Source organism: Convolutriloba macropyga, chromosome 1 (assembly GCF_964194025.1).
Source record: "Convolutriloba macropyga chromosome 1, txConMacr16.3, whole genome shotgun sequence".
NCBI lineage: Eukaryota > Metazoa > Xenacoelomorpha > Acoela > Convolutidae > Convolutriloba > Convolutriloba macropyga.
In genome coordinates, this window is record NC_134468.1 from 12,559,215 (window position 1) to 12,583,658 (window position 24,444).

The window sequence follows — 24,444 nt, forward strand, 5'->3', positions numbered from 1 at the left end:
GTGCGAATTGTTTGGCACGAAGCTGGAAGAAATTTTGAAAATTGAAGCAAAATATTGAGAGAAAAGGGAGGATTTGCGCATACCACTTGGTTGCAGACTCGATTTTGCAAAGTTTTTCATCGGAAGTTCCGTTTTTGCGTACAGATCGGACGAGCTTATCCAGATCCACCAGAAATGGATGTGAATGAATTTGTCCTTGACTGGATGTTTTTGGGCCATAAGATAGCATTTTTTAGACGAAAACGGGTAATTCGATACCATCTAAATTGCAATTCCTTGTCTCAAGAAGCGGTTTATCTTGTCTTTGCGAAAGTTTTCCAGCTTCGAACGCATTTTCAGTTTTTGTTCTGCCATAAGCGATCGAAATTTTGTGCTTAAATTGAAATCAATTGGTCTCTGTTTCATTTCCAACAATTCTCTCTGTTTCAGGTTAAATAGCAGTTTTGTTAGTTTTATGGCAATTAGAGGAAAACAACTCCAGGTCATTCCTTTTGGCGTAGAGCTGATATTCAATATTCTGGCATTTTGCATAGAACAAATTGTCACATTTTTTTCACTCGACTCCTTTTCCTCCATAGGTGACTTCACCGTTGCATTCACAGAAGGCTGCATGCTCATTTTCAGTGAGTTTATTGACGACCTTTTTGTTGACTTGATCTGATTTTCAAATGAGTTCAACCAAATGTTTGCCTGAGCAAGTGATGCTCCCATTGCTAAGCCATCCACCTGACGAAAACACTTGTCGTTGCATTTAAAACAGGCTGACATTTTGACGGATATCTTCAAGAGTGATTTCAAGATCGCTCTTGAAATCTAGTAGTAGTAGTATTAGTAGAGAATTCGGGTATGTTTCCCGGGGCTTCAATTTGTGCCCCTGAGTCAGTCCAGTTTCACTTGTCAAGTTTTTTCCAATTGTTGCAATTGTCACATCTGCAAATTATACCCCAAGAGCATTTGTTTGTCAGGCTGAATTGAGTTGTGAAAAAGTGCCAGTAAGCTTTTGTGATAGCGTGTTTGTTTAATTTGCCTCCAAATTTTTGAATATATCCATTTACAACGTTGTACAGTTGTTTCGTTTGGTGGAAGAAGTTTTCATCGGATTTGACTAGTCGGTTATTTTCGATTTTCAGTTCACCTCTACAGTGTTGCCTTGTCCTCTCGTCTTCAAGGGTTTTAAATTCTGGGGTCGTAGTCACTAGAATGAAGGGTCCTGAAGGCTATTTCTATTGCTTCATAAAGTGGGATGTTTATAGAGGCGTTTCACGTCCAAACAAATAATGCTCTCATCAGGAGCTTATTTTTGATTTCAAGTTGACCAATTTTCGGGTCTTTTCCCTCATAGTCAGATAACCTATAGCCCTCGCAATAGTGGTAAATATACCACAATGGCGGGGCTATAATGGGAAAGACCCCTAATTTCGGATCTTCTATTTTGTTTTAATTTGTAGAAAATTTGGTTTAGGGATTTACTGACTGCCCTTGAACATCTTTTGTATACAATTGCATGAATTTCGTCCAGACCTTTTGCATTGTGAAAATATAAATTTTCGCATATCTTTTCAATCGTTTGTTGGGAGTTGTCAAAATTTGTTAGTAAGGGTAGCAACGGGTGCAAATTGTTTGGCACGAAGCTGAAAAAAAATTTTTGAAAATTGAAGCAAAATATTGAGAGAAAAGAGAGGATTGACTTAAAGGAGACAGAGCTTTAAGATTTGGGCATACCACTTGGTTGCAGACTCGATTTTGCAAAGTTTTTCATCGGAAGTTCCGTTTTTGCGTACAGATCGGACGAGCTTATCCAGATCCACCAGAAATGGATCTGAATGAATTTGTCCTTGACTGGATGTTTTTGGGCCATAAGATAGCATTTTTTAGACGAAAACGGGTAATTCGATACCATCTAAATTGCAGTTCCTTGTCTCAAGAAGCGGTTTATCTTGTCTTTGCGAAAGTTTTCCAGCTTCGAACGCATTTTCAGTTTTTGTTCTGCCATAAGCGATCGAAATTTTGTGCTTAAATTGAAATCAATTGGTCTCTGTTTCAGTTCCAACAATTCTCTCTGTTTCAGGTTAAATATCAGTTTTGTTAGTTTTATGGCAATTAGAGGAAAACAACTCCAGGTCATTCCTTTTGGCGTAGAGCTGATATTCAATATTCTGGCATTTTGCATAGAACAAATTGTCACATTTTTTTCACTCGACTCCTTTTCCTCCATAGGTGACTTCACCGTTGCATTCACAGAAGGCTGCATGGTCATTTTCAGTGAGTTTATTGACGACCTTTTTGTTGACTTGATCTGATTTTCAAATGAGTTCAACCAAATGTTTGCCTGAGCAAGTGATGCTCCCATTGCTAAGCCATCCACCTGACGAAAACACTTGTCGTTGCATTTAAAACAGGCTGACATTTTGACGGATATCTTCAAGAGTGATTTCAAGATCGCTCTTGAAATCTAGTAGTAGTAGTAGTAGTAGTAGTAGTAGTAGTAGTAGTAGTAGTAGTAGTAGTAGTAGTAGTAGTAGTAGTAGTAGTAGTAGTAGTATTAGTAGTAGTAGTAGTAGTAGTAGTAGTAGTAGTAGTAGTAGTAGTAGTAGTAGTAGTAGTAGTAGAGAATTCGGGTATGTTTCCCGGGGCTTCAATTTGTGCCCCTAAGTCAGTCCAGTTTCACTTGTCAAGTTTTTTCCAATTGTTGCAATTGTCACATCTGCAAATTATACCCCAAGAGCATTTGTTTGTCAGGCTGAATTGAGTTGTGAAAAAGTGCCAGTATGCTTTTGTGATAGTGTGTTTGTTTAATTTGCCTCCAAATTTTTGATTAGTTTTCATCGGATTTGACTAGTCGGTTATTTTCGATTTTCAGTTCACCTCTACAGTGTTGCCTTGTCCTCTCTTGTTCAAGGGTTTTAAATTCTGGGGTCGTAGTCACTAGAATGAAGGGTCCTGAAGGCTATTTCTATTGCTTCATAAAGTGGGATGTTTATAGAGGCGTCTCACGTCCAAACAAATAATAGTAGTAGTAGTAGTTCAGGCTTCTGCAATGCACGGGTTGAAGCACCCTTGTTGATCGTTATAAATGAGTTATTTTGGAAATGGGGTTACAGTTTTTGCACAGGCAGCAAATTCTCCAAGTGCACATGTCAATTTCGTTAAAACTTCTAGAAAAGAATTTCCAATAAATGTCGCTGATCCGATATTTTATATTTCTGTTGTCTGTAAGGTCTGTCTGTTTGTTGATAATATTATAGAGATAGGCTGTTCTCGACCAGAAATTTTTGTCGCTTTTGAATAATCGTTTTTTCGTAAGTTTGATTTCACATTTCGCGCCTTGTCTCGTCTGATTATTGTTGTTGAAATGTATAAACTTTTCTATGGCAATGTTGTATTTATTGTTTATGAGATCACATAGTAGTAATAAGCTGTTAAGTTCCAAGTAAAAAGACAGAGGTAGAATTTTCAGTTTGATTAAACGCTCCTTATATGTGAGAGAAGAACCTATTATCCAATTCGTCGCACTTCTTTGGATTCTTTCGATGAGTACTAGATCGCATTTAGACGGATACCACACTTGGCAGGCGTAGGATATAATTGGTACAATGTAACCCGTGTATGCGTTTAGTTTAACTTGAGGGAGAGTTTTTTGGTGAAGATTTCTTCTGAGGTACCAAAGTGCTTTAAGAGTTTTGGAGGCTCGTGTGCTTGCATTTTGATGCCAAGTGAGGTTATCACAAACTTGTAATCCGAGATCTTTTTGATGAGACGAGATTTTGACAGTTTCATTTTTTATTGTAAAGAGTGACTTTTTCTTGAAACAGAGGATCTTGCATTTGTTTTCATGGAGGCGCATTTCGTTGTTATTGCACCATTCATTTAATTTCTGGAGATCAGTTCATGTTTGTTATTATAGAGCAAATTGTAATCATCTGCATAACCGTAGGTTTGACTGTAATCGATTTTTTGTGGTAAATCATATATGTAGACGAGAAAAAGTAGTGGCCCCAGGATTGAACTTTGCGGTACGCCGCTAGTGACGTCACGAAGGCTCGACGTTGAGGTTCCAATGCGAACACGTTGTTTTCTGTCGTCACAGTAGTTGGCTTTTAATCTGAGCGCTTTTCCACCGATCCCTGATTCCAACAGTTTTGCAACAACGCGGTGGTGGGGTACTGTATCAAGCGCTTTCTGGAAATCTAGGTAGAAAACGAAAAGTTCATCATGTGCAATTGAGTCGACTTCTTTGTACAGTTGGTCTAGAAAGCATAACATTTGAATAATTGCTGAACGTTGAGGCCGAAAACCAAACTGGGAATCGTGAAGTGTTCCTTTAACGTGCTCATAGAGTTTGTTGAAAATAAGTTTCTCGAAAACTTTTGAGAGGCAACATAGGCAATTAATTGGTCTATAAATTTTGATTGCGGCTTTATCGCCCTCTTTGTGTATTGGTGTTATGTCACTTTGTTTCCAATATGCTGGAAATTTACCTTTGTTAATGAATGTTTGAAAAAGTAGAAGTAAGGATCTGCTTATTGTTTTTGATAGATTTTTCAGAAACAGGTAACTTAAATCATCAGGGCCGTTGGCTTTACTAGTATCAAGTTTGTTTAGTATACTTTCAATTTCTTTTTCTGAAATATCAAAGCGATTAAGATCTTTTTCTTCAAAATTGAACTGGTTCTCAACATTTGATATTTTTGAATTGAAAACACTCTGGAAAAATAAATTGAACAACTCGGCTTTCTTTTCATTGGTGTTAGCAGTTTGTTCATTTAGGTGCATCTCGCTTGGGAATGGTGTGACTTTTTTAATTGATCTTAAATAAATTTGAATAACGCTGAATTGACGTGTTGCGAAAATCTCGCTTTCATATATGACTTGATCGTTTTTACAAAGTGTGTTGACTTTTTCTTCGAGACAATCTATTTTGTTTAGTGTGCTTGGAGCAGGACTTGGATGGGCAGTTGCTTTTCGTTTCAAAGTTGATATTTTTTTCATTTCATGGGATGTGCTTTTTGACACCCACGGGGGGAGCTGTGATCTGTGCTGAGTTACTCTTGGGACATTTTGATTGAAAAGGCGATTGAACCATTCATACCACTGTTTAAGAAGTTCGTCAACGTTACTGTAACAATAGGGGTTAAATGGGTTTTTTGAGATGTTGCAGTTGAATTTAATCCAATCTATTCTTTTGTAAGCGTATTTTGGTCTGCTGCGATCGGTCGCTTGACCGTAGTTGCCTTCGTATCGTGTTATGTAAGCGTAATGATCTGAGCATTTTTTGTTGTTGAGGGCATAGTTATTACTAATTTTGGTTTCGATTTTTGAATTGATCCAAAATAGTAGTTCGTTTGTTAGGAAGACATCTAGCTGTTTTTTGTACCCCAAAAGGTCAGTGAATTTTAGCATTTGTTCAAAATTTTCATCTACGAAATAGTTGAGCCAGGTGTTGTCAAGTTCATCTGGTGACGACATTTGTTTCCAGTCAGTGGTTGAGAAGTTGAGATCTCCTGTGATGATGATTGATTTTGGCTTTGTTTTCTTCTCTAAAAACTTTAGCGTTTGTGTGAGGTCTTCAAACTTCTGCTTGCACCATCTGTATGGGCTGCCTTTAGGTGGGTTGTAAATGCAGACAATTAGGATTGAGTCATTTTTAGTGTTAATTTTTACAATTACGCAACCCTCACATGTGTTCTTAACGAACAATTCTTTAGATTGAATGTTGTCTTTTACCGCCACTAGAACACCTCCATGTTTTGAGACATCGAATTTTGAAGTTCTGTCATTTCTGTGAATGACATAATTTTTGAGAAAGAGTGCTTCGTTTGGAACTTCTTCTGTGAGCCATGTCTCGGTTAGGCAAAGAATGTCTGGATTGTAGGGGACAATAGCGTTTGCAAAAGCAAATCTTCGTGGTAGATCAATGAAACTTTGTAAATAAACGTTAGAATTGATACCTCTTGTTTTTTGTCTGTATTTTTTGCGAGTCAGGTGGAATACCGAGCATTGTCTAAGTACTCGACCCAATTTTCATCTTGTTTTTCGTATAATATCAGATTCATTACTTTCAAGTTTTTTCTGGGGAAACCTGCGTCTATTAAGTCTTTTCGCTTTTTCAGACAGTTATTCAGTTGCTCTTCTTCTTGTAGGGAGTAGTCTTTGCTAATGTACACTGTTTTGCTATATCGTTTCAATCTTGAGAGTGAGAGTAGTAAGATGCGTTTGTCATACATGCATGGCATGGTTGCAAGAATGGTACGATGCCTTCCATCTTTGAAAGCACCCATGCGCCTGCAGTCCGTAATTTGGCAGTCTAGCTTGAGGAATTTGAGGATTGACTGTATTTCTTGTATATCTTCTTCAGCTCTTTCACGAGCGGTTTCTTTCTTACTTTCATCTATTCCTCTTATTCTGATTGCCAGGTCATTTGCAGTTCTAGCCTTTACTGTGGGGTTTTTTTCAATGTTTAAACGGGTGGAACTAATGCTCTCATCAGGACCTTATTTTAGATTTCAAGTTGACCAAATTTCGGGTCTTTTCCCTCATAGTCAGATAACCTATAGCCCTCGCAATAGTGGTAAATATACCACAATGGCGGGGCTATAATGGGAAAGACCCCTAATTTCGGATTTTTTCCGTTTGTGCCCCCCCCCCCCCCCAGCTTAGTGGGTGCATATTATTTGCAACCCCCAGATGCACGTGCAATATTTTTACATAATGATTTACTATGTAATGACACGTGCTCTGTAACTGGGGGGAGCATAACGTACTGGGGGGGGGGGGGGGGGCTCAAACGGAAAAGATCCCTAATTTCTACGACTTCGCCCGCTTTTGTCATTATTTTTGCCTTACATACCTTTAGCTTTTATCGACTCTTCGACCAGGTACTTGATCAGTGAATAAAAAAGGGGTCAATTAAGAGAAAGCCCCTCCCCTTTATCTCTTGAGATAGCATTTTATATATAATTGAAAGAAGGACATTGTAATTAGCACTTGAGAGTTATCTCTTGAGATAGCATTTTATATATAATTGAAAGAAGGACATTGTAATTAGCACTTGTTTTTTAGTTTTCATGGGATATCAAGTGGTACCCTGGTCGTGCGATGACGAGTGGAAACATGTGTTTGATTGCTTTTTCTCTGATGATACGGACAAACAGCAACTGGCGATTGATATTGTCGAAATTTGGAGAATACGAGCAGCTGGAGGTGTAAAAATCAGTTTGGCCATTCAGTTAACCGCTGATCTGGTTCAATCGCGTCTTTCGTACTTAAAAGATGGATCAACAAATTCCACTTGTTTGCTTTTGTCGGCAGTGTTTATTAGATTTGTTAGTTTGCTCTCTGATCTTGATCAAGTTCGTAAATACAAACAACCTGTTAGCAAAATTTGTAATGATTTGGGAATCCCGGTGTGGATCAGTGAGTTGCGCAATGAGTCCGCACATGCCAACCTGCCTTCTATTGATGTGACGATGGCTGCTGTTGACATTTGCCTCAATTACCTTAAGGAATCCTATTGGTTTCCTCATTGGCATATATTGTTCGAAATGAAGTATTGCTCTTTCTTGCACGTTCAAAAGCTAACGGAAAGATGGGCCCGCAATGATATCGACCAAAATGTTATCAAACAGGAGCTGAAAGCTTTGTTGAAAAAAGATCGGGAAAGTGGTAATTTGTATACAGATGCAGCGAAATGCATCGAAAATGTACTGTCCAACGACAATAACATTGAATTGGCGTTGTTTCTGAAACCTTTTGTTGATGTTTTGACTGCTGATTTTGTTTTTTCATTGCTCACTGGGGAGACGCTGAGCGATAGTAAATACTCATCCGAACTCCTTTCTGTTTGCCTAAAGTCCTTGACTTTGGATCAGAAACAGTCGCTGAAAATTCTACGTAGCTGTCTTCGTTCAGGAAATTTAGACCTTCTGTCGTCAAAAGAATTTGATGATTTTTTGGCAGACAAACTTGAAGGCACAAAAATCAATATTGGATTGATTACGAATGCTGTTTCAATATTGAAGAAAAGACCAAACAACGTAGAAATCAGTGATCACGAAAACGTTGCTGAACAGATGGAAGAGCAGCTGAAAGAAATAGAAATTATGCTAAGCGTGAACAGGTCGACTAAGCCGAAAAGTCAGAGTAGGGAAACGGTTGAAATTGTTCCTTATAATGCACTTGAGTTGATTCTTAATTAGGTCTGGTGTTGTTTCAATTTCAAGAGAAGAAAGATTGGATCTTTTCCGTTTGTGCCCCCCCCCCAGCTTAGTTGGTGTGCATATTATTAATTGCTCTCAAACGAAGTTTGTTTAATTGCTCTCAAACGAAGTTTGTAGCAATTATATTAATCCTGTCAGTCTTTTTTAATGCGATTTTTCGTCTGACGCTTTTCGTCCTCAAAAACGGGATAAACAGATAGGGCCCAGCGGGCATTAAGTGCTCTTAGAGCCTTCCAGCTCAAACTGTTTTGGAGAATTATACTTATGGTATGAAAAGCGGTTCTTAGTGGTTGAAGACCCCTCCACTGTTGACCCCCCCCCCCCCCCCCCCACTGTTACCCCCAACCCACTGTTAACCCACCATATTTTTGAAATTTTTTTCCTTAGGTTTTCTGGCCCCTGGGTCTGGAAAGACCTAAGTGGTTTGATATTCAGCTACTCACAAATTTTTATTGGCCATGGAATAGTTTTTCAACTTTTTATTGTCACAAGTTTTAGCAAATTGTTTCATAAAACTTGAATTTTTTTTGTGACATTTTTGCTCGTTTTTTTTAGGTTTCTCTTGCCTCAAGAGCAACAGAACTTTCTCTGGGATTTGATAATATGTTACTGCAAATTTTATATGCATTTTATGTATTGAAATGTTTTTCAAGATTTTAATATCACGAATTTCAGCAATTTTCTTTAAAAATTTTTGCAATTTTTCGTTTTTGAATTTTTTTTGGCACCAGGGGCCCAGGGACCTCCTCCATGATGCTGCTTGGTTTCTAGATTTAATGGAATGGTGATCAATATTTTTTGTGACTCCAGTTTTAGTAGTTTTTGGATAAAATTTTTTTCAAGTCGAAAATTTTTTTCATGTTCCATAAATCCTTATGAGCCAGTGAAACTATTTCGGGCTTGAAACAGCGATACTGGATAGTCTCTTGAGACAATGAAATGGTTCTTAAGATATTAATATCTTGAATTTTAGCAAGATTTTGTTAAAATTTGCAATTGTTCCCAAAATTGTTCAATATTTCTGTCCTTTTCTGAGTTTAACGACCATTTCTGACCAACGAAACTTTTAAGTCTTAGCGATGGGTTACTTGACAGAACTTTCAAAATAAAAAGTGGTTTTGAACTTTTTTTACTGCGAAGTTGAAAACTTTTGTTTTTAATTTTGCCTTTTGCAATTTTTTTCTATATGATTTATATACAAACAATGCTAGAAAACTAGAAGTTGCAGAGTCGAATCCCATCTGTCTGTCGGTTAGGGTTTCTTTACTTCTCTTGCTCGTTCACGTTTTATCTCTCGTTCTCTCTCTCTCTCTCTCTCTCGCTTTTATGCCGCTCTTCAGCTGCTGTTATATGGCGTAATGTCATCATCCCTGATCCTCATTTTTAACGAGTTATAGTAATGTTTTTTATCATAGTTGACTTAACAGACACTTTTCAAGAAGTCATCGTTAATTGATCTCAAAAGCAATTTGTATCAAATATATTAATCCTGTTTGTCCCTTTTATGCAATTTTTCGTCTGACCCATTTCACTTTCGTCTTCAGAAACGGGAGAAAGAGGTAGCGCCCAGTTTGCAAAAAGTTATTTTAGAGCCTTTCAGCCCACTAGTTTTCAAGTATGCGATTGACAGAAACTGTTTTAGAGACTTATAGTTATGGTGTGAAAGGCGGTTCTTAAAAATTGATCATACACCCCCACCCACCCACCGCCCCCACATGAGTTTCCCAATCCACGTTTGCATCCCCGCTTTTCTGCACCCCCGCTGCGCTCACCTTACGCCCCTTAATTAATCTAAAGCTAGCCTCACTAAACAGTGGCTAGCTGCTGACGAATCCAACCGCTCGCCGGTCTTTGAGAGCAATTCGCCCGACGTTAGTCGGTTATATTTTGCACCCTCCAGACGCACGTGCTGTATTTTTACATGATGATTTTCTACGTAATGGCACGTGCTCTGTAACGGGTGTGCATAACGTACGGGGGGCACAAACGGAAATTATCCGAAAGATTTGAAATTTAACTAAGCTGACATTCGACTACCGTTCTGGAATAAAGGTTGAAGTTCATTAGATCTTAAGGGTAAAGAGCCAATTCTTGACCGAGAAAAGGAATTTTCGTCGTTTGGAAGTTTAATCCCTTTATATCTGTTGGCATAAACTAGCAATAGCATAGCACCAAGCAATTTAATTTTAAGTTTGTCTAAAGTTTCAGCTATGGACTTGATAGAGAAAGCTAAATCTTTCAGCTTATTGCAATTTTTCAACTTTCGCAAAATAAACTTTAATAGTAGCTAAACTTACCTAGTATAGCGCAAGAACATTACTTCTGTACTCGTTGCAGTGAAACTTATGAAATTATATTCCCGAATTAAGGGAACGCTGACGTCATTTGAACTCAATGACTTCGAGTTAAAATTTTGTGACAATAAATCGCTAGCATTTTACATGTGTTTCGTTATCGCATGTAGGCAGAAAGTCGGAGTGTATAATTCAATCATAAAAGAAGTCTCAATTTTCGGAGACTTTTCAAGTGCTATTATTAGAACACGTCATAATTAAGCAGCTTATTTTTAATTGTATTCGTTTATTTATTTACAGTTGGCTACATATCTATCGATTGATTTGTGAGCTTTGAGTTTATTTTCAGAAGATTGCTCGTGGTTAAATACAATGAAGTAATTGTCTAGTTTGCTTCTGAAACTTCATAGAGAGAGTGAGATACTAGGTGTTGATTGGATGAGTTCAATTTGTAAAGTAAGCGGGCGAGGGGCGGTGGCTGCTCGAAGATGTCTCTCTGTTGCAACCCATGCCAGAAGACATCAACAGCATACCCGTCTCGTATGTTGCCCTACTATTGTCTGTCCCATAAACAGTAAGTTTCAATTGAAAATTTAAGTTTAACGGATGAAAAGCCGGCGAACAGCTATCTGAAGAAGTGCGAATATTTATAGTATTCTATTCTGACGCTTCAATGAAGATAGCGGTGACCAGACAATAGACCGAAAATTAATCTCTATTCTCATTGGCTGAATTGAGGCGATATTTGCGAGCTGGCATAAAATTACCGCATCTGGCCATGCCTTAGCGGCTCGTGGGACTTGATATGAATCTATCACAACCGAACAAAATATCAACATGTTATACGCTGTATATATAATAAATGAGCGCTTAAATCTGATTAGCCAATACGAAACTTGAATAATTTATTTTCGATCGATTGTCCCAATTTTCGCTTTCGATGCGTTGTCCTATCACCGAAAAAAAGACTTATACGTCAGTTTCTTAACGCGCTAATTCCTTAGCTCTGGGCTAAAGTGGAATTAATTAATTTAAGACTGAATTGAAAAATATTAATTGTTATACATTTCTAATTTCTCTAAAGCAAAGTTAGAATCCTTGCGAGGCCTGTTAGAAGTTGGTCTCATTATTGTGACCGTTGCTGTCAGAATAATGAGATTTTCTGAGATTTTGGACCCATTTCTTGTTTTAACTCAGTTCAAATCAGTTATTGGATGAACGGTGACCTTGGTTGTTTTAATATGTCCACTTGATTTGTTAGCAATTCGCCAGAAGCTTTTTGGCTTTTATTAATTGCTCTCAAACGAAGTTTGTAGCAATTATATTGGTCCTGTCGTCTTTTTTGGCGGTTTTTTGGTTGACCAATGTTCGTCTGACCGATTTATATTTGAATATCCCTGCACAGGTCAGAAAAAAATGCAGTGTGATAAAACCCCTGTCCTTCCTCAATGCTGACTTCTGCCTTTGTTCTTTAGGTTTTAAATTCGGCATTCGTCATCTACATCAAACGGGTATTCTCTTCGGAGACATACACACCATTCAAACGCCAGCTTTTGCCGAAAGTGTAACTTCTGGAGACCTGAAATGGGTGAAGGAAGTGGGAGATACAGTTATGGTGGATGAAATGATAGCGGAAGTCGAGACAGATAAGACCTCTGTTCCAATAAATTCTCCCGTTAGTGGATCTTTGAAAGAGATTCTGGTGCAAGACGGGGAATCCGTCGAAGCTCATCAAGATATAGCTCAGGTGGAAGAGGGCGAGGTTGCAGCTGCTCCTGCTGAAGTTGCTCCAAAAGCATCAGAACCTGTATCAGAAACAAGTTCAAGTGAATCTGCAGCAAAAGCAGAAAAGATAGAACCACCAAAACAAGTGCCGCCAATGCCAAAGGCGCCCATATCATCAACACCAGTCGCAGACATCAAGCCTATTGAGGCCTCGAAACCAGGTGTAAACATGGTTGGAGGGTTTTCTCGAACGGAAACTAGAGTCAAAATGAACAGAATGCGGCTCAAGATTGCAAAGCGTCTTAAAGAAGCACAGAACACAGCTGCCATGTTGACTACATTTAACGAAATTGACATGTCCAATGCCATTGAACTGAGGAAGCAAAACAAAGACATGTTCTTAAAGAAACACGATTTGAAATTGACCTTCATGTCTGCTTTCCTCAAAGCCAGTGTTTATGCATTGAAAGACTCGCCAGCTGTCAATGCTGTCATTGATGACAATAGCAACGACATTGTCTATCGAGATTACATCGACATCAGTGTAGCCGTTTCCACCCCTAAGGGATTAGTTGTGCCTGTTCTCCGGAATTGTAACGAAATGAATTACGTTGAGATTGAACGAGGCCTGGCAACTCTGGCACAACGAGCTAGAAATAACGAATTAGCCATTGAAGACATGGATGGTGGAACCTTCACGATTAGTAACGGAGGAGTTTTTGGATCCCTTTTTGGAACCCCAATTTTGAACCCGCCTCAGTCAGCCATTTTGGGAATGCACGCAATTAACGAACGTCCTGTGGCCATTGATGGTAAAGTGGAGATTCGTCCTATGATGTTTGTGGCACTCACCTACGATCACAGACTTTTGGACGGAAGAGAAGCTGTTCTCTTCCTTCGTAAGATTAAGACCGCCGTCGAGGATCCACGAATGATGTTGCTTGACTTGTAAATAGGAAAGGGGTTCTTGAAGAGTTCAGGCTCAGATTTGTTTATTTCGCTGATATTTGAATAGCTCAATTACAAATTACTTAACATTCAGTTTGCCCGTTCGTTTGTCGCTATGTTAACATGCATAATCTAAACTGGCTCTAATTACACAATTATACTTACATTTATTAACTGTGAATTGAATGTCAGAGGCAAGTTCCTTTCTTGAAGTCACCGAGAGCTCGGTAGGGTACACAATTCACGCCATGTGTATCACTAGGGGTTCTTATTTTACAAGCCGTTTTATTCTATCTTCACTGAGCGCTGAATTATGTACTAAAATTTTTGATTTCTAGCAAAATTTTCATGACCCTAATAACTCTATATTGAACGGCAAAAGTAAGTTAGCATCCCATTGTTTTACAAAGTTTCAATTTTGAGACAATATTACTCCAACTTAAAATCAAATTCGAAAACAATTTTTGTCCCATTGACCCCCTACACAAGTCCTCTCGCTTACCTATGAAATTTAGATGAAACGCAACGTTCACTGACCAGGAATCCCAATGAAAAGTTGATGAGCTCCATTCGAGTCTCACATTAAAAAAAAAGTGTGGTATGTTTTCAGGTTTGTTCAAATATGGCTAAGTTTGTACTCGTGTTAAACATTAGAGACAAAAACAATTTTGAATAAATTGTGATTTTGTAACAACTTTCTTTTTACTTTGAAACTTGGGTGGAACTCATCAACTTCTCATTGGGATTCCTCGTGAGTGAACGTTGCATTTTATCTGAATTTTACAGGTAGTCGAGAGGACTAGTGTTTGATTTATAGACTAATTTGATTTTAAGTTGGAGTAATATTGCCTCAAAAAATGAATTTTTACTTCGTAAAACTAGGGTGAGGGGATGCTAACTTGCTTTTGCCGTTCAGTATATTTACAAAAATCCGCCTTGAATTGAAATATGTTTCAACAGAGTCCTAGCAAAAAGTTGGATTTTTAATTGCTTTCAAACGAAGTTTGTGGTAATAATATTAGGCCTGCGGTATTTTTGCTTGACTGATTTTGTCTGACCCATTTGACTTTTTGTTCCTCAAATAATCAGGTAGCGCCCGAAGAGAATTACGTTCTCTTAGAGCCCATCGGATTAAGCTTGATCTAGCCAGTAAACCGTTGATATTAGCTGGATAGTGACGAAGCCAACTGCTTGCTAGTCGTTTGAGAGCAATTCACCCGACTTCTGGCTGTAATGTTTGTATTACGGGATATATGCAAAGCATATTTTTGAAACAATTTACTCCTGGCTACTGTCGTCCCTAGACTTCACAAAAAAACACCCCTCAACGCGATAACAGCTAGCCGTTTAGAACAATTTAAAGCACTGGATTTTTTTTTTGCTTAATCGTTTTATTTGGTGTTAATTTAACTTTTCGAACGCAACTCGTAAAGATCATAATAACTGAGGGCAATAATTAGCTGAGTCGTTCTCTTAGAGCCTTACTAGTCTCTGCGTCAACGCTTCAACAAAAGAAACTTTTGAAGCGCCGTTATTTCGTTGTGTTGATGGTTTTGTTAGCTCCGGTCAACCGTTTTTCTGCCCCTGCTCTCTTGGTATGTGAAGCTTGCCTCTATTAGATTATACTAGCTTCGAAAAAATTCAGCTCCACGCCAGTCGCTTGAGATCATATTGTCCGGCTTCACCGTTTGTTGGTATCATAATTCTTTAGTTAGACTAGATGAACCTTCATGGAAACCACACGTAAGACCATATATGGTGCCTTCCAAGGGGTATGGGGGCGATTTTGTTGTTGTCTTTTGTCTCTTAGACCTTTAAATGGTTTTAGGTATAGTAAGATTTCTATGAATCGTCTGGTTAATTTTTCCAATATTTCTTTCTCAAGGAAATTTTTATGGCAGCCGTTTTCTTCAGCCAAAATTTGAATCTGTTCGGATTCTATACATATAAGTAGTTGTGCAGAAAAGCTCATTTGTAGATACAAAAGCTGAATAATTGGGTTTCCCGTAACGCCATTTCTCATCGAAACGTACCCATAATATCTCAGGGTCGACTAATTTTGAAACGACATCAATGTCGTTAATATAAGAGCAATGATTGGAGATGCATTTTTTATAATGTAAATGCGGTAGAAGTGAACAGTTTTTTGAGATGACTGAGAAGTATAATTCGAACGTATAAATTTGAGCTCTTTTATACTTCGAGAGCTTAAATTTATACTTCGAGAAGTATAAATTTAAGCTCTTTTTTGGTGCTTTTGCGAGGACTGTCATACTGGTAATTGTTAGTTCTATGGTGTTGCTACAGTCAACTTAAGAGCTATAATCAGTCAGCATGTACTGATTATAGCAAGTTATGGTTCTTCTGTTTCTCTTCCTTTTTAGGCTATCGGCGATGCTTTTTTTGCAAAAGTTTTCTATATTCGTACTATTTGCATTTTTTTTTAAATTGCTGAATATGGAAAATATCTGTTTTCGACAATTTTTGGTCATAAATTTGTTTTAATTTTTTTTCCAAAATGCAGAAAAAAAGTGCTGAAAAAGTGGAAATGTTGCTAGCTATGCGGTCAAATTATCTGAAGAAATCAGATCTTTGCTACGAAATGGTATTTGAGAAATACAAACATATCAACTGATGGTGTAAAAAATGTCACGTTTTGTTACACGAATTGTTGCATTTGATTTGATAAACGTTTTTTAAGATGTCGCCAGAATTAATTAATGCTGTTTCTTTCTGCCTCTTATTTTTTTGTCTATTCTGTCGACAGAACATTATTATTTACATTTTAAAGATAAAACCAAACCGAAGCTCGAAAAATAAATATCATGTGAACTTTTTTCATGCTCTCTTAGCTTTGTCATTCTGTATTCGAGATGAAGAATAGCTGGTTATAAATTTGTCTTTTTTGGTCTGAAGACAACTATTTAAAATCAAATCTGTCCGAAAAACGTTGTGATCAAGAAAAGTAAATTTTACAGCTATTTTTGACTCGCGTAATTTTGTCATGTTATATTCTTGATGCCAAATAAATTTTTGGTATTTGCTCTTTATAAATTTGTAGCTATTAATTGTGGTCAAAAAGCCATGATTGATGTTAGAGATTTACTTAATACAGTGGTAGAAAGTTAAAATTTGAGACGCTCAGCCTAACATTGGCAAACGGACTCTACCATTATTAGAACGCATGTGTTCCTCGTGGACAACTTTTTTTCGTTGATAGAAGTCAAAGAATGACACAGGGAAGCGAAGAATACTCTATATGCTGTACATAAAAATCAGATCTATTGCCCCCCCCCCCCCCCCAGCGTAAAAATTATATGCCCACTCAGCTGGGTGCCGCAATTGAATAGATCTTAAAACGCAATGCAATTTCTGATTAGTTAAATTCACTTGTAGTGCTACTAACGGGCATAGTGCTTGAAGGATTTTTCGAAATAGTGAACGTTATTTTGTTTGTTTTTTAATAGCGGCACAGCGATAGCTGGGGCTATTATTGGCCTTCTCTTGGTTTTTTTACAATTCAAAGAATTTGAATTGTATTGGGGCGCTGTCTTTTTTTACGACTCGAAGAGGAGTATTGGAGAAGTCCTTTTTTTAAATCAATTTTATTGGAGTGATTTTTGAAGCGGGAAATGAAACACGTGAAAAAATTTGGAGTGATTTTGGCGCTGAACAAAAGTTAAGAGCGGAGCGAAAAAAATCATACCGCTGTTTTTGAGAGAGCGAGAAATTGATGTGAAAAAATTTTCTAAGCGAGCGAAATTTTTTTGTTCACGTGCGGCATTTAAAAGCAGTTTTTTTCATTTTTTGGTTAAGAGGTTTTGTTTTAATTTTAGGCTGGTTTCGGTAGGGGTTTGAAGGTTTTTGGAAATTCATATAAATTTTATGATAATTCGGAGGTTTTTAATGTATTTTGCTAATTTTCGGGCTAATTTTTGCGTTTTTTTACGATTATTTTGTTTTACTGGCTCAAATGGGTATTGAAGAAACCTCTTCTACTTGAGCAATTTTATGATAATAATTGGTTAGAGTTTTGTAGATAAGAATCATTTTTTGTTGAGAAATGACAAAAAATGGCGAAAATTGGAACTATTTTTCCTAATTTTTTGCAGTTTTTCTTTTTTTTCTATTTTTAGCTAAGTTTCTTTGCCTATTATGACTTACCTATTGTTTTGCGAGAATCTGGATACCCTATTGGCTGAAGGGAATTTTTCTTTGGATTTATATGTTCTTGAAATATTAAAAAAATTAGTAACTTTTTTCAGTGAAAGTTGTTTTTGAGAGCTTTTTTCATAATTTTAGCCTAAAGTATTCAAAATTCACATAAGTTATTTTTGGCAGAGATAGTTTTTTCGGGATCTCAATTTATAACAAAATTTGATCAGATTTTTTATCATATTTTAACAGATTTGATTTTATTGTTTTTACTTTTTTGTTTCAAGATAATCATAAATTAGTGAAGGCACGTTTTGTTTGATGAGTAGTTGGTTGGCGTTTAAATGGATTTTCACTTCGAGTCGTTTCCGGAATTCTTCAATGTTTTTAAGATGTGTTCACACATTTTTCAATGACTTTGATCGTTCAAAACGGGATAAACAGGTAAAGCCCAGCGGGCATAAAGTTTCATTAGATGCCCGAAGTGGTCTTTAGTTGTCCTCAAGTGCTAATAGTGGTGCAGCTGCTGAGATGGCCTTAACTTAAGGTTGAAATGTCATTTTTAGGAGTTTTTGGGCTCAAAATGGTGCAATTTTTCATGTTTTTTTGTGATTTTTTTTAGTTTTTTTGTTTGATTAGTTTTAGGTTGAAGTTTTTAAAAAATGATTAAGGTCTTTTGCGTCATAAAATTGCTTTTTATGAGCTATAAGTTTTGGTACTACAAACACAAACACGCGAAAGGATACTAATTTTTGCTATTTTTTTCAAGTTTTTTGAAAATTTTTGTCATTTTTTGAGTCTTTTAGCCCTAGTTGCCAAGAAATCTCCTCTAGAGTTTGATAAAGGTTTTGAAGATAGATTCCTGCATAGTTTCTAGTGGTAATGGAATGGTTTTGAACTTTGTGCCATCATGAATTTTAGCATTTTTTGACAAACCTTGCAATTTCATATTTTTTGACATTTTTTGTCATTATTGAAGTTGTTTGAGTACCAGGGGTCAGAAAACCTCATTAGGGGTTGGATAATAAGTTACTGAAAATTTTTTAGTTGCCATGGAATAGTTTTCAACTTTTGAATATCACAAGTTTCACCAATTTTTTTTTGACAAAATCGCATTTCAGGTTTTTGGAAATTTTTGTCATTTTTTTTCAGTTTTTCCGGCTTCAAGGACCAGGCAGTCTCCTTTAAGTTTTGTTAATAGGGCACTTCAGAAATTCTAGTAACAATGGAAGGGTTTATAACATTTTAATGTATCGAATTTTAGCATTTTTTAAGGTTTCCTAAAATTTTTGTCAGTTTTCGATATTGGTCCATTCTGAAGTGCGAGAAAACGTATTCCACGTTCTGATAAAAATGTTAGTGCATGGTTTTTAGTTTCAATGGATTTGTTTTCAACAATTTAACATTTCGACTTTTGGAAGTTTTTTGATAAAATTTTTTAATTTTTTCGAGTTTTTTCAAAAGATTTTTTTAACTTAGTCTTGTCTCAGTAGACAGGTAACCTCATCCAGTGTTTGATAGTATGTTAATAAATAGTTGCTTTGGGCAATTGAATGGCTTTCAACATTTTAATAGAACGAATTTCTATTTTTTGAAGTTTAAAATTTTTTCTAAAAATTATTGCCTATCGATCTATGAGCCAATGAGTTATTTGAAGCTTGGAATTGGTTTACTAGGTAGCCTCTAGAGACACAGAATTGAATCTGAAGATATTTATATCACGTTTTTCAGCAACATTTTCTGATAATTTGCAATTGATTTCTTTTCTTAAATTTTTTGGTCATTTTCGAGTCAATCGATCTTCAAGGGCCAATGAATATTTTTCAGGTCTTGCAGATATAATACTGGACCGATTTCAGAAAGAAAAATTGATTTTGGACATATTTTTGAAATAGGTATTTTTAAAGGGAAAAAATTTTGCCTTAGGTTTAAAAGCTTTGAGTTTTAGCAATGAGTATATTTTGTTTAGTTTTGATTCTTTTAGTTTCTCAAATTTTTGATGATTTTGTTTGTGTTCTGGCTGGCATTCTTCAATTGATCTGCTGATCAGGTAGAGTACGTCTGAGTTTTTCATTCAATTCTTTGAATTGTATTTCAGGACTTGTCCTGTTATGTTTTTTTTATTTCGTCGTCATGATTTTTGTTACGACCATATGACGTCACAGCCACTTTTTGTTCATTCGTTCATGCAATTTCAACTGAATTGGATGTGTGACGTTATTTTTCGCTCTTAGTGGAGCGAGTTTATTTGTTCATGCGCGTGATTAAGTTTTTGATCACACTTGACTTACCTCACTCTCAAAAATGACTTCCTCACTTTGAAATTGACTTTTATTTACTTTAATTCAAAGAGATAAGGTCAAATAGGCTCGTGTCACTCTAAATGAAAGTTATTTGAGAGCAGCTAATAGAGGCAGCAAAAGCTTATACAGATTTTTAATTAAAATATAACGTATCAGGCTTCAATGAAACGACGATTTTTTTGGTCTGTCTTACTGTTTTTTTATACTGCCGATCTACGAATCTATTGCGGCTATTTTCTGGCAATCTGCCAGCTATGTACCGATATAGCTAAACAATCAAGCATCGTTTATGTACCCGAAACAGCATCACTCTTATTGTATGCCTCATTTGGTCCAATATTACCGCTCAAATAATTAGGGTGCTATCTTTTTTCACGTGCGAACTTTCTTGTTTTGAATATATATACACATGTTGCTTGACTTGAAAAAGAATCACGCAATCAAATTTTTCTTATCTTTCGGAGACGTTTCATCATGTTGCAAAGTGTTTAAGCGTACAGATGGTGAAGTTTGAATCGATATTTGAAAAGAATATATGCGATGAGCTAAGACAGCAATAATATTATTTGTAATAATTAAAAGGTAATATTTCTCATTTAATTAAAAGAAAGTAGCATATTAGTGCCTACAAGTGAACCATGTTTTTTAAATGTATTTTTTGACAGATCTTTTTCGGTGTATTCGAATCACTATTTTAGTTACTTCCATGATATTATTTATCCGGTATCATTGCTTATTTGTGATAGCCAAGAGTTAAGACTATATAAGGTTTTCTACGACCACAGTGAAATTATGCTGAGGAGGAAATTTAATGAAGCTTCAGTGAAATGATTTAGAGTGTAATAAAGCTCTAAACGCACGCCTGTGTGTTTGAAAATATCAGCTTTCTGCTGTGCTAGAGTTCCTCATGTACAATGCCAGATTTTAAATTTGCCTAATTTGCGTTTTAATCTAGATTACTTGATTCTGCTAAAGCCGCTGCTAAATTCTGCTTCAAACTAGGATCGTTATGCGGTTCTCGACAAATGCTATCACTTTTCTCTACCATTGTATAGCTAGGTGTTGAATTTGTGGAAAAGGTGTTCGTTCTCTCCAAAATTTATTCAAGAAATTTCTGCTGATTTTTTGGTGTGCTTTTTGTATGTCATATTTGTAGATTGTAATCTCCGCCGTCCAGACAACTAACTTGATAACTTGACAATTTTCAGGATCATTTTGGTCGAAAATGTCAGCTTAGAAGTTTTCTTTGAATTGCAGCGTTTAGATGTGACCCAATGAATTTTTTCCCTGTGCGCAAGAAATTCGGATTGTCTCAGTAATAGTACAGTAGAGAACTAGTTATAAATGTACGAATTGATTAGTCGTCCGGGCAAAGTTGAGACGAGGTGAGTCCGACACTAAAAAATACCGCATTGAAATTAATTTTTAAATTGTTTTGGCAATCTATCTATTCCAATTAACAAAACTCAAACCAGAACTATTCAAAGCAAGAATTTCAAAGAGACTCAACTCGGAACACCAAAATGTCTACTTTAATCATTACTTTAATCAATGGAGGCGATCCGAAGGTTAATTAACTTGAAATCGGCCAAAAGGTGTTATCAGGAAATGAGCATTCTCATAAGTACAGAGTTTTTGACGAAGTTTATTTTATTTACATTAACATAAGAATCCCAAAATTGTCTCTCAAGTTCCATATTAAGTGTCTTTTAAGAAATTGTTTGCTCTAATTTCCGAGTTAAATCGTGTGCTCTATTGTTTGAAGCCTCTTTATCCCAGACTTTTCTAGCGCACGAATTAAAGTTTTTTTTCGGTGATAATTTTACGTTGACCAGTACCACCCATTAACGTTATACTCACCAGTCGCGCCAGTTTCTTTCATTTTCATTAATTATCATAATTGACTTACTCATTTATAATAATTACTTCTTCACTCATTGAGATTTTACAGCATGTAATTTTTCGCTAAGCCGACTGTATAACCGATTTTTTCGAAAAAGTAACTTTGTCAACCTGAGTATCTTGTCAAACTTTTCTGATTTTAATTTTGTCTGGACAAAAACGGCTGTGAGTATTTTAAATGCTAGAAAAGTTTTTTCATGTTGTCTATTCTGTTAACATTGTGCATTTTTCTGGCCGATTTGAATTTCAAGTTAAAGTTTCGCCCTGAGTTGTGATATTTCCTGGGTGGTTATGATGTCAATCGCTCTATGTGAGCAAAATTCATCATCAGGCGCGAATTTAAGATGTGTTCTTAACTGGATTGGGATGAGGTGAAGGTTTATTTAAGTATAATAATAAATAATAAATTTGTTTTCAGTACCAAATATTCAAACTTCGAATAATTGAACCAAATAAGAGTATAAAGCGTCGTACTGAACGAATGCTAGGAGGCAATTTGCCTTTTTCAGCACCGTTACAAAGCTAATCAATACTAGATTATATGTTCGAAATCCATTTAGTTACTTATACTGAGACCATTCAAGAGGAACAGGAAAAGGGGGGTTCAATAAGCCAATTTTACGCACCAACTGTCTAATTGTTTTTAACTTAAAAAAGTTTTTTTTAAAAAAAAACACTTTCTTTGCTATCGAGCATAATACCAATACAAGTTTCCAGAAAAATCGGAATGGATTAGGCAATTGTCCATAAAGGAGTGTAGCAGTGTTTTCGAATTCTTTTCTTTGCAGATTCTCAGACTTTTTATTATATCAAAGTCAAGAGTGGATAGGCTATTGTAGAGTATTCTCAATCGAACTGAGAATAGTTTTCGTTTCTTGCGTGTTAATTTTTCTATGAGAGGTATTGTTTTGACTCTCCGTTCAGTGTAGAATGATCGATCTGTCGATTTCCTCGTCAGTTATAAACGAGTTAACAGGATCTTCTCTTCTGATTACTTTTGATAAAAGTTTCAGAATTTTGTACACGTGTAGCTCAAATTTTGATCAACTTTTGTTTTTTGATCTACAACTACGAACTTCTTTATGTTCTGGAAAATCAAAAACTATTCTGATTAGGAAGTTTTGTTGATTTTGTAGTCTTTCAAGAACATGTTTGTTTGCCGTGCCATATATTAGAACTCCGTACTGATACTTTAGTTGATTGTATTGTTTATAAATTTTCAGAAGTAATTCTCTTTGCAGATATTTCCTGTTTGATATAAAATCGAAATGTATTGGTTACATTTCATTTGAACATAGTCTATGTGCTCTTCAAATGTGAGTTTATTGTCAATTTTAACACCTAAATATTTAACACATTTGCTTTCCTCTACTTCTTCCCCTTTCCAAATAAGTTTTTTGTCTGATAAATTGTTGGGTCCTAGCAGAAGTAGTTTTTTTAATATTTGGTGTCAGTTTGTTGCTCTCTGGACAGCTGGAAATCAATTTCAGATCATTTGTATGTTCAGTTTGCTTATATTTGCCAAATATGTTTGTGTCATCTGCGTATAACAGAATATTATTGTGCTTTAGTATGTCTACGATGTCGTTTATATATATATATATATATATATACATATATATTATATATATATATATATATATATATATATATATATATATATATTAGAAACAGAATTGGTCCTAATACTGATTCTTGAGGGAATCCGTACTCAATTTCTTTAGTTGAGGAAGATTCTCCTTTATATCGAACGAATTGTTTGCGATCTTTAGGAAAAGACTCGAGTAACTCTCCGATTTTGCCTCTCAAACCATATTTGGAACTTTTGTCTGACAATATGCTGTCGTGAGCAGTATCAAATGCTTTTGAAGGGCCAAGCAAGGTACAATGAGCCAGAACGTTTTTCTCCCGCAATCTGTGAATGTTTTCCGGCATTTCTGTTAAGGCATCGACCGTCGATCTCTTACTCAGGAAACCAAATTGTTTTCTGGAGAGAACTTAGTTTTTCCGCAGAAATGACATCAGTCTTCGTTTAATTTTTTCAAAAATTTTACCAAAGTGCTACTAAAGAAATTGGTCTATAATTGTTGGGCTCATTTGGATCTCCATCCTTGAAAACTGGCACAACTATTGAAACTTTTAAGCTTTCGCGATAATGTGATTCATCTATGATTTTGGTTTTAAATATCTGTGAGGTATTCACTAATGACTGGATTAATTGTTTTTAGAAGATGGTTTGTTAAACCCATATCATCGGAACTCTTTTTCCCAACAAGTTGCTTTATTTTGAACTTCACTTCGTCGTTTTGGACCGGCTTTAAAACAAAAGAATCAACAACCCGATTAATCATTCCCATTATATGGTTTCTCAATTTTCTTTGCAAGTGAGGGTCCAATATTTACAAAGAAATTATTGAGTGTTTCGGAGTTAATTCTGTTTGTGATTTCGAATTTTTCTTTTTGTATTCGGATGGCAAATTTGATTCAGATACCTATAAAAACTTTTGCCGTTGAAATCTTTTTGTTTATCAGAAATTTTTTTGTAGTTCTTGTTGGCGTTTCTTACTAGTGTTTTTGTTTTGTTGTTCTGTAAGTTGTATTGTTTTTTCTTACTTCTTGAGACTTGGACTGCAAAAAATAATTCCAAAGACGTTGTTTCTTGGAACAAGCTTTTTAAACTTTGTTGGTAATCCAGTTTTGTCTTTTTGTTTTTGATGATTTGTTTTTGGAGTTAAAATCCAGATTTTTTTTATTTTCTCCAGATTGCGAGTTCCTTCCTCCGCTGTGCATAACTGAAAAAATCATCTTTTGACTTGAGTTTATTGACAGTTCAACATTTAACTCCAGAACGTTAGTAAACCTGTTGAGAGCATTCCAGTTTCTCTGTTTTTCTTGTTCATC

The 24,444-nt window shown here is 36.0% G+C and overlaps 2 protein-coding genes across 2 annotated transcripts in view; both read left to right on the forward strand.

The window, feature by feature from the left end:
- LOC142335045 (dihydrolipoyllysine-residue succinyltransferase component of 2-oxoglutarate dehydrogenase complex, mitochondrial-like) overlaps positions 1 to 13,381 on the forward strand; it is a 559,039-nt gene extending 545,658 nt beyond the window's left edge. Inside the window, exons 2-3 of the mRNA XM_075383374.1 lie at positions 10,858 to 11,084; positions 11,986 to 13,381. Coding sequence (XP_075239489.1) covers positions 10,949 to 11,084; positions 11,986 to 13,187 — 1,338 coding nt within the window. The 5' untranslated portion in view covers positions 10,858 to 10,948 and the 3' untranslated portion in view covers positions 13,188 to 13,381. The remainder of the gene's footprint in view (positions 1 to 10,857; positions 11,085 to 11,985) is intronic.
- Positions 6,807 to 8,198, forward strand: LOC142335074 (uncharacterized). Its single transcript, XM_075383416.1, has one exon. The coding sequence runs from the start codon at positions 7,065 to 7,067 to the stop codon at positions 8,193 to 8,195; it is 1,131 nt and encodes a 376-aa protein (XP_075239531.1). The 5' UTR covers positions 6,807 to 7,064; the 3' UTR covers positions 8,196 to 8,198.
- Positions 13,382 to 24,444: the final 11,063 nt, after the last annotated feature.

Bases quoted from the DNA above. Each gene is read 5' to 3' on its own strand.
- LOC142335074 (XM_075383416.1), top strand. From the start codon at position 7,065: ATGGGATATCAAGTGGTACCCTGGTCGTGCGATGACGAGTGGAAACAT.